A 12,942-nucleotide genomic window follows, 5' to 3' on the forward strand; every position below is an offset into this window, starting at 1 on the left:
ATCGATGACTTAGACTGAGACTAAGACTAAAAGTCACTGAGGAAGAGGACAACTGGTACTCCAAATACCAGTATATGGGAAATAGAAATCCTTATTCGGCATTTAAAGAACGATTTAGCCTTTTCCTTTTGTTTTTCTCTTACTACCAATTGGCGAGTCAATCTCTCTTTTCCAAAAAATAACTTGAAAGAAAGGAGCGTCTCCGCGCCGCTAACGCATTCGCAAAGCCTTGTGGTGGCTATATTTCAGGCTCCATATACCTATGAAGGAAACTGTATTTCACAAAATCATCGTGCCGTATTTCTTGCAACATCAATTCTAAAAATATGCAAAATAAAAAAAATATTATTTTAAAGCCATATGTATTGCATTCTTATGCAATATTTGTTTGACTAGTTGCTTCTGTTAATAAATTTCTTTTAAAACCAAAGCTGCAAAAAGGGTCGTATCATTATTGCTGTCGACAATGCCGGTCAGTGGAAGGATTGCCACATGAAAATCTATCAAATGCTGAAGAGCTTGGTTATTTGCACATTTTTGAGGAGTTACTTTATCTTGATCCTCGTCGTTCGGCTATCTTATCTTGAATTTGTTACATGCTTGGTTTATTGCACATTTTTGAAGCCTTGCATAAATTGAGAACATACGAAAAACCATAAAACTATAAAATAAGCAACTGATTTACTTGTTTTACGTAAACTTGTATTACTAGATTGCGTAGCACTAGACAAAAACCTATTCTATAACTATAAGCGTTCATTTTACACTAAATTATACAACCATACTGCACAATTAATTGTAGAACAATTCCTTCAACTGACACAATTCGAGGGGTTCTTATAACCGATGCGATCTGTTTTAATCTCTTTTTAATCGAGAACTAGGCTGACCTCGTGGGCGGACTTCGTCCCGAACAAGAATCATTGCTATCTGCCTCGTTTTCCGAATCGTGCACGTCTCTCAAGGTACTACAACTCCAGGTTTGTCTGGCTTTCATCCACTTCACCTAATCTAGTTAATACCGTCACTAAATTCCTTAATTCCCCAACAAAGTCCTTCCAATTTCGATTGCGACTTCCATTTATCCCCTTTCTTGGGTTGTAAACTCTAAAACAATACCGAAGAAGCCTACAGAACATTTGCACGATATCAGCATGTCCCTTCGTCTTCGTATCTTCGGCCTTTTTGCAAACTCATGTTAATCACTTAATCAAAATGCTCACTGCTTACTACTTCATGATGTCCCTTGTCCTTGCAACAATCAACGTTTGTGCGGCTTCATTTTCCGAAACGTTAAACACGTATCCCCATACTTGCAGAAGATTCTGCCGTTGTGCCACACAAACCTTGGCTATCCAAGTTTTAACCATTAACTCCCGCCAATTTCATCTTTACTTCTGCTCCTCCAAACTAATTGTTTCGTTTACTTTTACCACTTTTCCAAAGCCTTACCAGACTTGGTTTTTCTCTACCGTAGCACTCAAACGATAAACACTACTGGACCTCTCTACGACACTCACTCGTGTATCCTCCTTACTTTTCAATTTTCTTCTATTTATCACTTCGCAGTAATTATCCCAAAACTTTTGCCTTTTCCGTGTTCATTTATCCATCCATTCTGATCCATTCCGCTTCCTACGATTGTTTTTATAATTCCGTGTTACGTACCTTCTTCTACTCCAGTCATGTCACTCGCTTCTAAAAAATGCGCATAAGTGTTACGCTCATCAATTTTACAAATTGGCGAATCATCGCTTTGAAGTCACTATGCGAATTGCACACTGTTGCTAGATTCCTTACCGTCCAGCACACTCATCCTGCTATTTCGTACCTTCTCGCATGGCCTCCTCTTGCATATTACACCTTCACTTATGACTCCTTCCCCATAGCCTACTACTCCTCGGTAGTTATGCTTCTGCCGTTTAGTCACTTCCCGCCTTACAACTTCTTGCGATTTTTGAATATTCTGACTGGTAATCTCATGCAACTTGATGGCTTCGTCCTTTGCACATTGGTTTTTCATCTTGCCACTTTACAGTTCTTTCTTGTCTCTCCATAGCCTTCCTGAGGCCATTCTCCAAGCAGTCTGAACCTTCCGTTTGCTGCTCTGCTGCTTCTAGATTGCCCTTTTGTTCTGCCGTCACAAAAAGTATGCTAGAAAACTATTTAACGCCTTTGACGAGATCTCCTTACTGACATGAGAGTCATCTATTACCATAACAATTTTCCTAACAAAATCTTCGCCCCATTGTCATACAACTTTGGTGCCCTGCCTAATCGTCATTACTACGATTTAAATTATCGTCACACCTATTTTCCCAAATTGATTTTTGTCACAATATATTGTTTTGAAACAAAAATTATCTAAGATAGTTTATTTCATTTAGTACTTAACTTTTCGAAAGACTCATCTACAAGCTCGGATTGTGAACGGCAAGATGATGATGTGATTTCGAACAGTCCGGTGACGAAAATTGCAGAGGAAGCAATGAAGACTAAGAAATCTTGCCGTTAATACTGCAAAAAAGAGGAAAATAATTCCAGCTTTAACCAAATTTGGCGCACCCAAATACTTTGGGCGCAAAGCTGTAAAAGTCCTTCGGGAGAGGCTATTGTGTTATGAGTGGGACGATAGACCTAGGACGTATGGAACAATCTGATGTTCTGACGTTTTTCGGTCCTCTCCTAAATAACTGAAACTACAGGCAAAAATAAGATAGAAACTGCAACCCCATACCAAATGAGTGTATTGCGAACGTCGTGGTACCCTGCCATTAGACGAAGCAACATGTGTGATAGCAGTGGGCAGTGGGAACTTTTAAACCATTGAAGTCAACCGAAGTAGATGGCATTTTCCCAGCTCTAATCCAAAGACCTAGACCATCTTAGATTCCTTTCTGAGGGTGGTAAAGGGCAGCATAGCCCTGGGATATATACCAAGGGCATGAAGGTGGGCAAAAGTGGTTTTTATTTCGAAAGCGGGTACAAGGAGTCCTTTTCATTTTAAATCTTGCAGAACACCATTTTGAGGCGGAGAAGGTCACAGACAACTATATTAGAACTAACGTTCTAAATCGTATTACTCTATATTAGTGTCAACACGCTTACCGGGCAGGACGGCCAATCGAAACTACTCTGTATCAGCTGTCGCATAGCACTGAAATAGCACTGTGTGCATTTTTGGATATCGAAGGAGCATTCGGTAACACATCGCACACAGAGATACAAGATACCCTGAGTCACGAGGAAGTGGGAAACAAACTGGCTTTTTGGATGGGCAAAACGCTAGAGAGTAGGTAAATAAAAGTACCAACAGGTACAAATTCTACTATCATGAATACTACTCAAAGTTGCCTACAGGGCAGGGCGCAATCACCGCTTATGTGGAGTATGGCAGTGGACGAATTCCTGGGCAAGCTGGATTACAAGTCTAGGGTTACGCAGACGACATTGTTTTAATCTGTAGGGGCAAATATGAGGATACTCTGTGTGATAAAATCCAAACTGCGTTAAGGGTTCCCAATGCCTGGTGCAGGAAGACGGGACTGCCTATCAATCCAGGCAAAACCACCATGGTACCATTTACTAGGAAACGTAAGCTTGATCGCCTGAGGGCCATAGGGTTACATGATATCGAGGGGAAACGAGGAACAAAAGTCAAATATTTAGGAATTACGCTATACTAAAAATTATTCTGAGAAAGGCATGTCTGAAACACTTGTCGGAAAGCTATGAGGGCTCTGATGACTCGTAGGTCCATAGCAGAAAAAATGGGGTTGCACCCCGAAAATTCTACTTTGGATATACACTACAATAGTAAGGGTAATGATTGCCTAAGGGGCGGTAATCTGAACAGAATGAACTGAACTCAGCACACAAGCCAAGGAGTTACACAAACTCCAAAGACGGGCTTGCGTATGTGTCAGTGGGGAAATGATAAAAACGACCCAACGGTATCTCTCGAGATCCTTCTGGGACTAACCCTTCTCCATCTGCCCATACGGATGCAGGTAAGAAGGACAATATTTAGGATGGCCGGAAGTATGCCTAAATCGAAGGAAGATTGATATTCTTTCTAGGCGGTATCCTGAATTGTTCATAATAAGGATAAAATGACAACGGGGTTTCACTTCGATAAGAAGTTTGAAATACCTTGGAGTAACAAGGGAAACTGGAGAGCGTGGAGCGGCTTTAACCAGCAACTGATTACTTGGTACGCTGAAGGATCCCTCAAAGCAGAGGGCACACAGAGGGCCTGACTGACAGCCAAGCGGCGGTCAAGGCACTTAAGTCCAACCAGGTGAACTCTAAACTGGTATGTGAATGCATTGAGAGACTCAATACGCTCGACTCCCTCAATAAAGTCTGTACATTCTGAGTTCCAGGCCATGTTGGGTTGGAAGGCAATGAGGCAGCGGACGAACTAGCCAAGAAGGGAGAAGAGAAGTCTTTAGACGGGCCAGAACCCTTCTGTGGAATCGGTAACGGTTTCATAGCTACGACATTAAAAAATGAAGATGAACGGTTGAGGGGACTATATTCGGCGGGTCTACCTGGAATGGAGCAGTCCAGGGTGCTTATTGGGGGATACGAGCCTAAGCGCACAACGGATTGTTTAAACGTCACCAAGAAGAACCTACAAATCATAGTTGGAATTCTCATTGGTCACTGCGCTTAACTATCATGTAGGGAAGCAAGGGATATCTACGGACACTGCCTGCAGGTTCTGTGCGAAGTGTGATGAAAACTCTTTCCATGTTCTAAGGCAGTGTCCGGCACTTGTTCAAAGTAGTTCGAGGCAGCTCGGGGAACACTTAATACCAGATGCAAAGTTGAAAGATTTGAAAGTAGGGAATATACTAAAGCGCCTAATGCTTAGAGGCTTGCTTGATATACTACAATTAATAAAGTCACTATAAACAGTAGCAAGTCGGGAAACCGGAAGCTGGACGCTTCAGGTACGAAAGGTTTTGTGTATTTCTTAGTACGTAGCACGCAATATATCCATATATTATGTGAGAGTATCCACTTTCGGGTGATATTGACATTCATAGTCTTCAATTTTCAAAGAAGCAACAAATTTGAGGTATTATAACTTTATTAGTAATAGTGCGATTTCCACCAAACTCGGTATATATTCTAGCCTATATTACTGCAATATTCTAGCCTATATTACTGCAAAATTTCATGGTACTAGGATGAACTTAAGGGGGGTTTCTAACCAATTACAAAAAATTGTAGTATTATACTATTATTAACTTTATTTAAACAGATATCGGCATGGAAGGTATTTCGGAGCCCAGGCACCATATAGTGGCAGCCTCCTGATTTTTTTCAGATTTTTCGGTTTGGTAGTTTCTGAGAATGGCCCCCTTAAAGAAGTGATCATTTTCAACCCCCCGTGCTCCCCACCCTTCCAACGAATGTCAAAACTAAGATCGACTTTGAAAAGTACTAATCGAGACCTTTAATTTGATACCCCACATGACTATATTTGATGAAAAAAAATTTTACACCCCACTTTTGCATGTATGGGGACCCCCCCCTTAAATTCGACCTAAAAGGATGTAATTCACTGTATGCGTGAGCGTTCACAGTTCCCACCTTTCTACCACATTTGGTGTCAATCGCTATAACCATCTCCGAGAAAAATGCGTGTGACGGACAGACAGACAGACAGACAGACGGACAGACAGACCTGTGAGGAGTTGCCACATCTCCCATCAGGCGCGACCCCAGGTGGCGGATAGGGGCATACCTATTGATGTGTAAATATGTGTTCATGCACTTTTCTTTTCTGACTGTGTATGGGCTAGTGTTTGCTCATCTCTGGTGCGTGGACCAAAATGGCTATGGGAAGGATACCCAGAACATAAAACCACCATGGAAGACGAGAGAAGGAGTAAACTTACGGTGCAGGGGCTCGGAACCCCAGTACCGGCGGCTTTTGGGAGTGAGCAAGCGGGCTCCCGGCCGTCGATATCCCTCGACCGCAGTGCTTCGGTGGTGGACAACTTGTTTACACAAAATCTTAAAAAGGCACAATAATCGCAATACGATTTCCCCTTAACAGAATAATAATAAAGTCTAAAGCCAACCAAGCTGCTAGGGTTGAGATGCAAAGCTAAAATATGCAAAGGAAGTTGATGTTGGGGAACATCCTACACTCTCAGGGCACTTCAAGCTTTGGAGCTCTTTTAAAAATATTTTGTATGATATCAGAAAGTTTATAAAAACATTTAAATGTGTCATGGCTACATACTTAGAGTAGAGCACTTTTGGAGGAATAAGTCGAAGTTCCGATCATTTACAACAAAAGTTTTCTGAACTACTAGACAATTACCCAATACGCAACCATTGTGACAGATGCTTTAACGATTCATTAACGCTTCGATTGGATGCCAATTCGTCGTCTTGACTTCATACGCCCATTTTTTTTAGCATAGGGTATTTACTCGGTCTCTTGTTATTATTTCCTATTTATTTTGCGATCACGTCCTCTGTAACCTAGCCCTGGAAAAGTGATCCGTGATGCTGAGGTTAATACAAGAGGTACGATCCTCTTTAAGTCCACCCAACTACTGGCCTATGCTGACGATATCGACATCATGGGAAGAACGACCCGATACGTATAAACTCAGATCGAGTACGCAGCGCGAGAGCTTGGGCTGCACATCAATAAAGGCAAGACAATGTATATGGTGGCAACGTCAGCGCCAAAAACCAACCAACCAACAGCATCAAACCGCACTGGTCAAACGGGAAAAATAAGGATAGGAGAATGCAACTTTGAGACCGCTGATAACTTCTCCTATCTAGGGTCAAAAATCACAACCGATAACAGCTACGATAATGAAATCTGCGCACGGTTGTTGGCTGCCAACAGAGCCTACCTCAGCTTACAAGAACTGTTCCGTTCGAAATGTCTCATCACAGGGTCTTACTGTACAAGACAATGATCTTGCCAGGCCTTATGTATTCCTCAGAAACTTGGATTCTTAGCAAGAAAAACGAACTCTTGGTCACGTTCGAGAGAAAAATCTTCCGAAGAATTTCTGGACCCCTACATGAGGATGGACGATTCCGTAGCCTACATAAGGACGAAATCTATGAGCGATACCATGACCGTCAGGTTGTGAATAAAATGCAGCTCAATAGGTTACGGTGAGCGGGTCACTAAATCCGTATGGATGAGGATGATCCAGCCGGAAAGTCTATAAGGGCAATATCTGTGGTAGAAAAAGAAGACGAGGCAGACCCTGCCTGAGTTGGAGCGATGGCGTAGGTCAGGACGCCTGGCAGCTTTTAGGGATATCGAATTGGTGGACCTCGGCGCAAAACGGGGAAGTCTGGAGTTCCTTATTAAGACAGGCCTTGACCGAATACCGGTTGTTGCGCCGTTGATGATGATGATTTAATTTTCAATAAGATTGTTCTTTAATTTCCTTATAACCACAAGTAATGCTATTATTAGCTTACAGCAGGGGCAAGTATAAAGACATCCATGAACATCCATGACACAACTAGGATTCAAACTCGGAGGAAGAAGTCGAGAGGATGGCGCTAAACAAATTTGCCCACCAAACCGTCAACCCTTTGCTGATAAGTGGGAATTAGCAGCTCTACCACACTTTTCGTATATTATTCAGAGTTCCAACAAGTAAAACGTGATCCCCGTCATTAATCAATATTGGAACAGTTATAAATTTCCTCTGGACATCAATTTGCTAGTAACATCATTGGCATACAAGATACAACCAATTAATAACGGGAAAGAAAAAAAAACATTGCAAACTCATTCAAAACGTGGAAAATGACTACCAACTTTCACAGCACGACGTTATTAAGAAAACATTAAATTTCTCCATTAAATCATGCAAATAAAAAAAAAACGCTGACCGGAAATATATTAACTTTTATTTTCCGCTGCATTTCCGAACTATGATAAGCATTTTTACGTCATTCTGTGATAACATCTTGCTCACGAATGTGTGCCAAGTAATTGGATAGAAGGTGAGAGTAATGTGTATTTCAGATTTTTATCATCCATAAGGTACCCAGCATTCACGGAAGAAAGTTCCCATGAATAACTTTTCTATCAGATAGATACTCGTAACTTAGTTAAATTTGAATACATTGTTTGACGAGGAGGAGTGAGAATGTAAATATCTTTTCACTCAGTTTGAATGGCTGTTCTGGTATTCTGAATAACATCAGCTTTCATGCCTGAGGATTATACACGAATGAGAACATATAAGTACACACATGTGTTTAGCCAATAAAGCGTCAACATTCAATCCAATTACACTCGTTACTATTCCATTGTATGTCAACATAGGCAAGCAAGCGTGCCTCGAGCGATTCGCATGAAATCTATCTTTCACAGATAGCGCGCATCCTACATTCAATAAGTTGGCAAATTATACTATCAACAACGCGGTCCTTGCACTTTGCATCTTACGCATCTACAACTTTCTGGAGGAATGAGGCGCGGAGTATCACGCGTTTACTGACCTCGTCAAGAAATCAATTTACGCTTCTTTGTACACACGAACAGAAAGAGCCAATCAAGCGAGATAAAGACACTTGAAAGAAATTAAACGCACATTTCTATCTTCAATTAATAAAATAAAAACATATCGATCCAGTTTTCTTGGGATTAGATATTGCAGCGTGAAACTGCTGCGGGCTCAAGCAGGGAACGGTATCTATCACTTACTCTGACTCCAATCATCTTGACTCCGTACGAGGAAGCACCGCGACGCTGGGGTGCTGATATTCATAAACTTGTATAATTGCAAATTATTGCAAATGTAAATAACTGTCGGACACTCGTAAACTGCTCACTTTGCAAGAATTGGGAATTTGATTTGGCTGACTAATCACTTTCACTATCGGTAAATTCACTTAGATGGCAGTATCTCTACCAGCATGCACTAAACTGAATTCGCGCCGCTGCAGCTCAGCAATATTGATTGCAACGCGGAGATAACGAGATATCTTGAATGATTCAGGAATTCACTGGGCCTGCTGCCGCGAACTCGCGTACTTGAAGAATACGCGCAAAATGTAAACGATCCGCCTAAGTTAATTAAAAGATTTCCAACGCGCCTTGAGCTTTCATTACGACGATTACAATTCATTTACAGTTGCTGACACGCCGACGGCACTATTAATTCGCGTACTCTGCATAAGCACTCCAAGCAATGCTCGACACTTCCTTCTGCAATAATCAATATTAAACGGCAACGAAGGATTTTTAATTGGACTCAGGGGCGAAGTTCAACAAGTCAAAAGGGGTGCATGTAGCAACGGTCAAGCTAAGATACTATCTCCAGGTCAGTTCCACTCAAGACTGTTCATCACAACGTGCTTCACTTATGAAATCCAATCACTGCTTACATTGATAAGTCTCTTTTCCCGGAAAATCATGCAAATACCGCGAATTCTCCTGCCCAGGTGACTAAACTAATTTCATGCGAATGACCAATGATTCGTTTTAATCTGGGAAATGATGCCAGGTATTTCGCGAGTCGACGTATCTTCCGAAAAGCCGTTACTGTGAAAACATTTGAACAACTACTGAACTCGCAAACAGCTGATTTGCTAGTGTCCGGAATTCCGACTGCTCATAATCGATATCGTGGGGAGGGGGTGGCGCAGACAAAAGATAGTGAGTCTCAGTCACCTTGCCATCAGGTGAGTGTCGCATAGGTGACTGGGAGATAAGCTCAGCAAGTTCACCTGTGTGTAACTGGTATTTGAGCGTGGACTCATTTCTAAGGCTTCGTCAATCGATAGGGGAACTAAGGGTGGGCGGCATGGCGAGAATTCATCCATTTTTTATGCACACATATCTGGGCTTTATTATTTGGGAGCACGTTTTCGTTTCACTTTGATTTACATATTCACCAGAAGCATGTGTATGCAACTATAGAACTAAGGCCAGTAAGACAATAGTGGGTTGACACAGTTTTACTTATTCGCGCAGTTAGCCACGTTCAACTGGGTAAAGAACGAGATCTCCCGCGCTGTGAGTTTACAAACTTAATTATGAACATCGAATAATGTAGACCAGAGCGAAAAACGCCTCCAGAGTACCGCTAATGGCCTGACGTATTCAATGGTAAACAAACAGTTGATAACAAATCAAAGAAGCAAAGTAGTCACTACGCCTCTTGAACGTTGGACCATGCAGGGCAACTCCCTGATCAAAGGAAAAAATTCCACAGAATTATTTCTGGTGTAAACTTATTTATTTGAATATCGCATGAGCCTATTAGTTGTGTGAATAGATTTGAACCGTTTACACGGCATTAGCAGAAATACATACATTTTATATTATATGTGAATAATATTGTATTTTATCCAATTCTATGAGCTATGAGCACTAATTATGACTATGTTCGAATTTCTTCTCCAATACTAGTATTAAGTTTCGCTGAAGACAAAGGACAAGGGGTTCATTACAACATGCAGTCCTGAGAAAATCCGGGCACCTAAATAAGTTACTGGGGAAAGCCGCAGCTCCGAGCGCTCAGGCCATTGTTAGGCCCATTGTATTAAATTGTTGCGCATGAAATGGCCGATTTAGTACTAAAATTTGAAATGACTGTAAAGCTTACAAAAATTTATTTAATTAATCAAAGTAGGTGCCAGTCGATTCAAAACACTTCTCCCAGCGAGATTCAAGAGCATGTATGCCAGTCTCGTAGAAGTCCAATTTTCAGGTGTTGATGAACTCGTCGAAGGCAATTTTGGTGGCCCCTCCATTCGTAAATTGTTTTTCCGCCAAAAAATGATCCAAATGCTTAAAAAACTGGTAGTCGGTTGGCGAAAGGTCCGGTGAATATGGTGGATGAGGCAGAGTCACATACTGCAATTCGTTCAACTTTTGAACCGTTGTTCTGGATACATAGGGTCGTGCATTGTCATGAAGGAGTATTACACCATCTTTGTTGACTAATCTTGGCCGTTGAATTTCTGTGCATTTATCGTTTCGCCAGGTGCCAAAAAAGAATAGTGGACAACTCCAGCTGTAGATCACGAAATAGTTACCATTACCTTCTTCGGATGGAGACTCGATTTCGGCATATGCTTCGGTGGCCCAGAAGCGTCTAGCCTGTGTGCTGATCGGCGACGATTGCCGTATAATATTAACTTTTCATCACATGTCACTATTCTGTGCAAGAAGGGATCGCTTCTGTTGCGGGAGAGTAAAGAACTTCAAATTTCCATTCGAAGCGGCATGTGTTGCTCCGTAAGGGCATGCGGAACCCATTTGTCGACTTTTTCACCTTTCCGAATCGTTGCAAGTGCCGGGAAATTGTCGAATAGTGTACGCCTAGTTTCTCTGCAATGATTCTCACAGGCTGACGTGTGTCGGATTCGACTAGCAAATGCAGCTCGTCGTTGTCAATCGATGGTCCTGGATGTCCACATGGCTCAATTTGGAGGTTTACGTTGCCTGACCGGAATTTTTCGAACCACCGCCGTGTGGCTCGTTTGCTTACCGTATCAGCTCCGAATGCGCTGTTAATGTTCCTGGTTGCCTCCGCTGCTTTATGACCTAGTTTGAGCTCATACAGAAAAAGTATACGTTCTTGGCTCTTTTCCATCCTTTATTAAGGTTTTGTGTAAACACAAAACCTTATTAAAATCGGTTTACTGTCTGTCTGTCTATCTGTCCGTCTTTTTTTTTTTTTTGAGGAGGTCGAAATCTTCAAAAGACACTGGCCTGGACACGCCATCGTGTGGGATTCTTACCCACTATAACCACCCCCGACTCACTCCAAGCCCCGTGGAACGACATCATATTACATCATGGGGTGGAGTCAGCTGATTTTAGCTTGGTCCCCTTTCGTCTCTACGCGACGTACGTAACCGCGCTTTTCTAGCCTCCTCTGCCTTTCGCAGTTTGCTGTGGATAGATACGCACATGGAGTTGATCGCATCCCAGTCTTCCTGACATGCTAGCATTCTTCGCACCAGATTCTCTGGTAGGAGCACCTCTCCTAGAGTCTCCTTTAGGTTCTTCCTTTCCTCCACAAACCTCGGGCAGTGGAAGAATACATGATCTGGGTCCTCTGGGACTCCATCGCAGTTTGGACAATGGGGTGAGGTATCTAGTTTAAACCTCGTCTGCGATAAAGGGGAGATAGACTTCGTATTATATATATTCGTTATCTCATCTGCCAGGTCAATGGGCAACATTCCAGAGACGATGAATGCTGCATCATCTGAGACAGTCCTAAATGCCGAGCACACCCTTAGGGTTGTTCTTCTGTAGACTGAACTCAGTTTGTTAGCGGTCAATGCAACCTGCAATGCCTTTCCCCAAACTGGAGCTCCATAGAGCTCCATAGAACACTACCCCAGCTATAAGCAACCTGGAAGCATGCCGTGGCCCTCCCACGTTTAGCATCATTTTTGCCAGGGCCGCACTCGCAGTGGATGCTTTGTCGTAGACATACTGCACGTGTGGCTTATAGCTAAGCTTCCCATCTATCATCACTCCCAAGTATTTAATCCCAGGCTTAGAAGTGATCATATTATTCCCAATTTGAATACGGGCAAAATTTCTTTTACAGCGCTTGGTGATGAGGACCGCTTCCATTTTTTCCTCCGCAAGTGTCAGACCAGAACTCTCTAGCCAACCCTTAACAGTACTGATCGCTTCGCATGAGTATAACTCAGTATCTTCCAGATACTTTGCGACAACAACCAGCGCTATATCATCGGCGTAGCCCACCACCGTGGCTTCCTCCAGAAGGGGAAGTTTAAGAACATCGTTGTACATAATGTTCCACAGCAGTGAGCCCAGTACGGAGCCCTGGAGGACACCCGCGGAGACAACGTGCTCCTGGGATCCGTCATCGGTGTCATACCAAAGCCTCCGTTCTTGTAAGTAGCTGTTGACAATAGCTGCAGCGGGAATACCAA

The 12,942-nt window shown here is 42.4% G+C and overlaps 1 protein-coding gene across 3 annotated transcripts in view; it reads right to left on the bottom strand.

Annotated features, from left to right (window-relative positions):
- Positions 1-12,942, bottom strand: part of LOC119650840 (dual specificity tyrosine-phosphorylation-regulated kinase 2) — a 276,384-nt gene that overhangs the window by 218,982 nt on the left and 44,460 nt on the right. Inside the window, exon 1 of one of the 3 annotated variants that reach the window (XM_038053981.1) lies at positions 8,720-9,594. The exons of 1 other annotated variant lie outside the window; for it this stretch is intronic. In XM_038053981.1, the coding sequence (XP_037909909.1) occupies positions 8,720-8,734 (15 nt within the window). In that variant the 5' untranslated portion in view covers positions 8,735-9,594. Of the gene's footprint in view, positions 1-8,719; positions 9,595-12,942 lie in introns of those variants that run through there. One more of the 3 variants, XM_038053984.1, reaches the window with a different exon arrangement.

The sequence above is a fragment of the Hermetia illucens genome, chromosome 3 (genome assembly GCF_905115235.1).
Source record: "Hermetia illucens chromosome 3, iHerIll2.2.curated.20191125, whole genome shotgun sequence".
Lineage (NCBI taxonomy): Eukaryota > Metazoa > Arthropoda > Insecta > Diptera > Stratiomyidae > Hermetia > Hermetia illucens.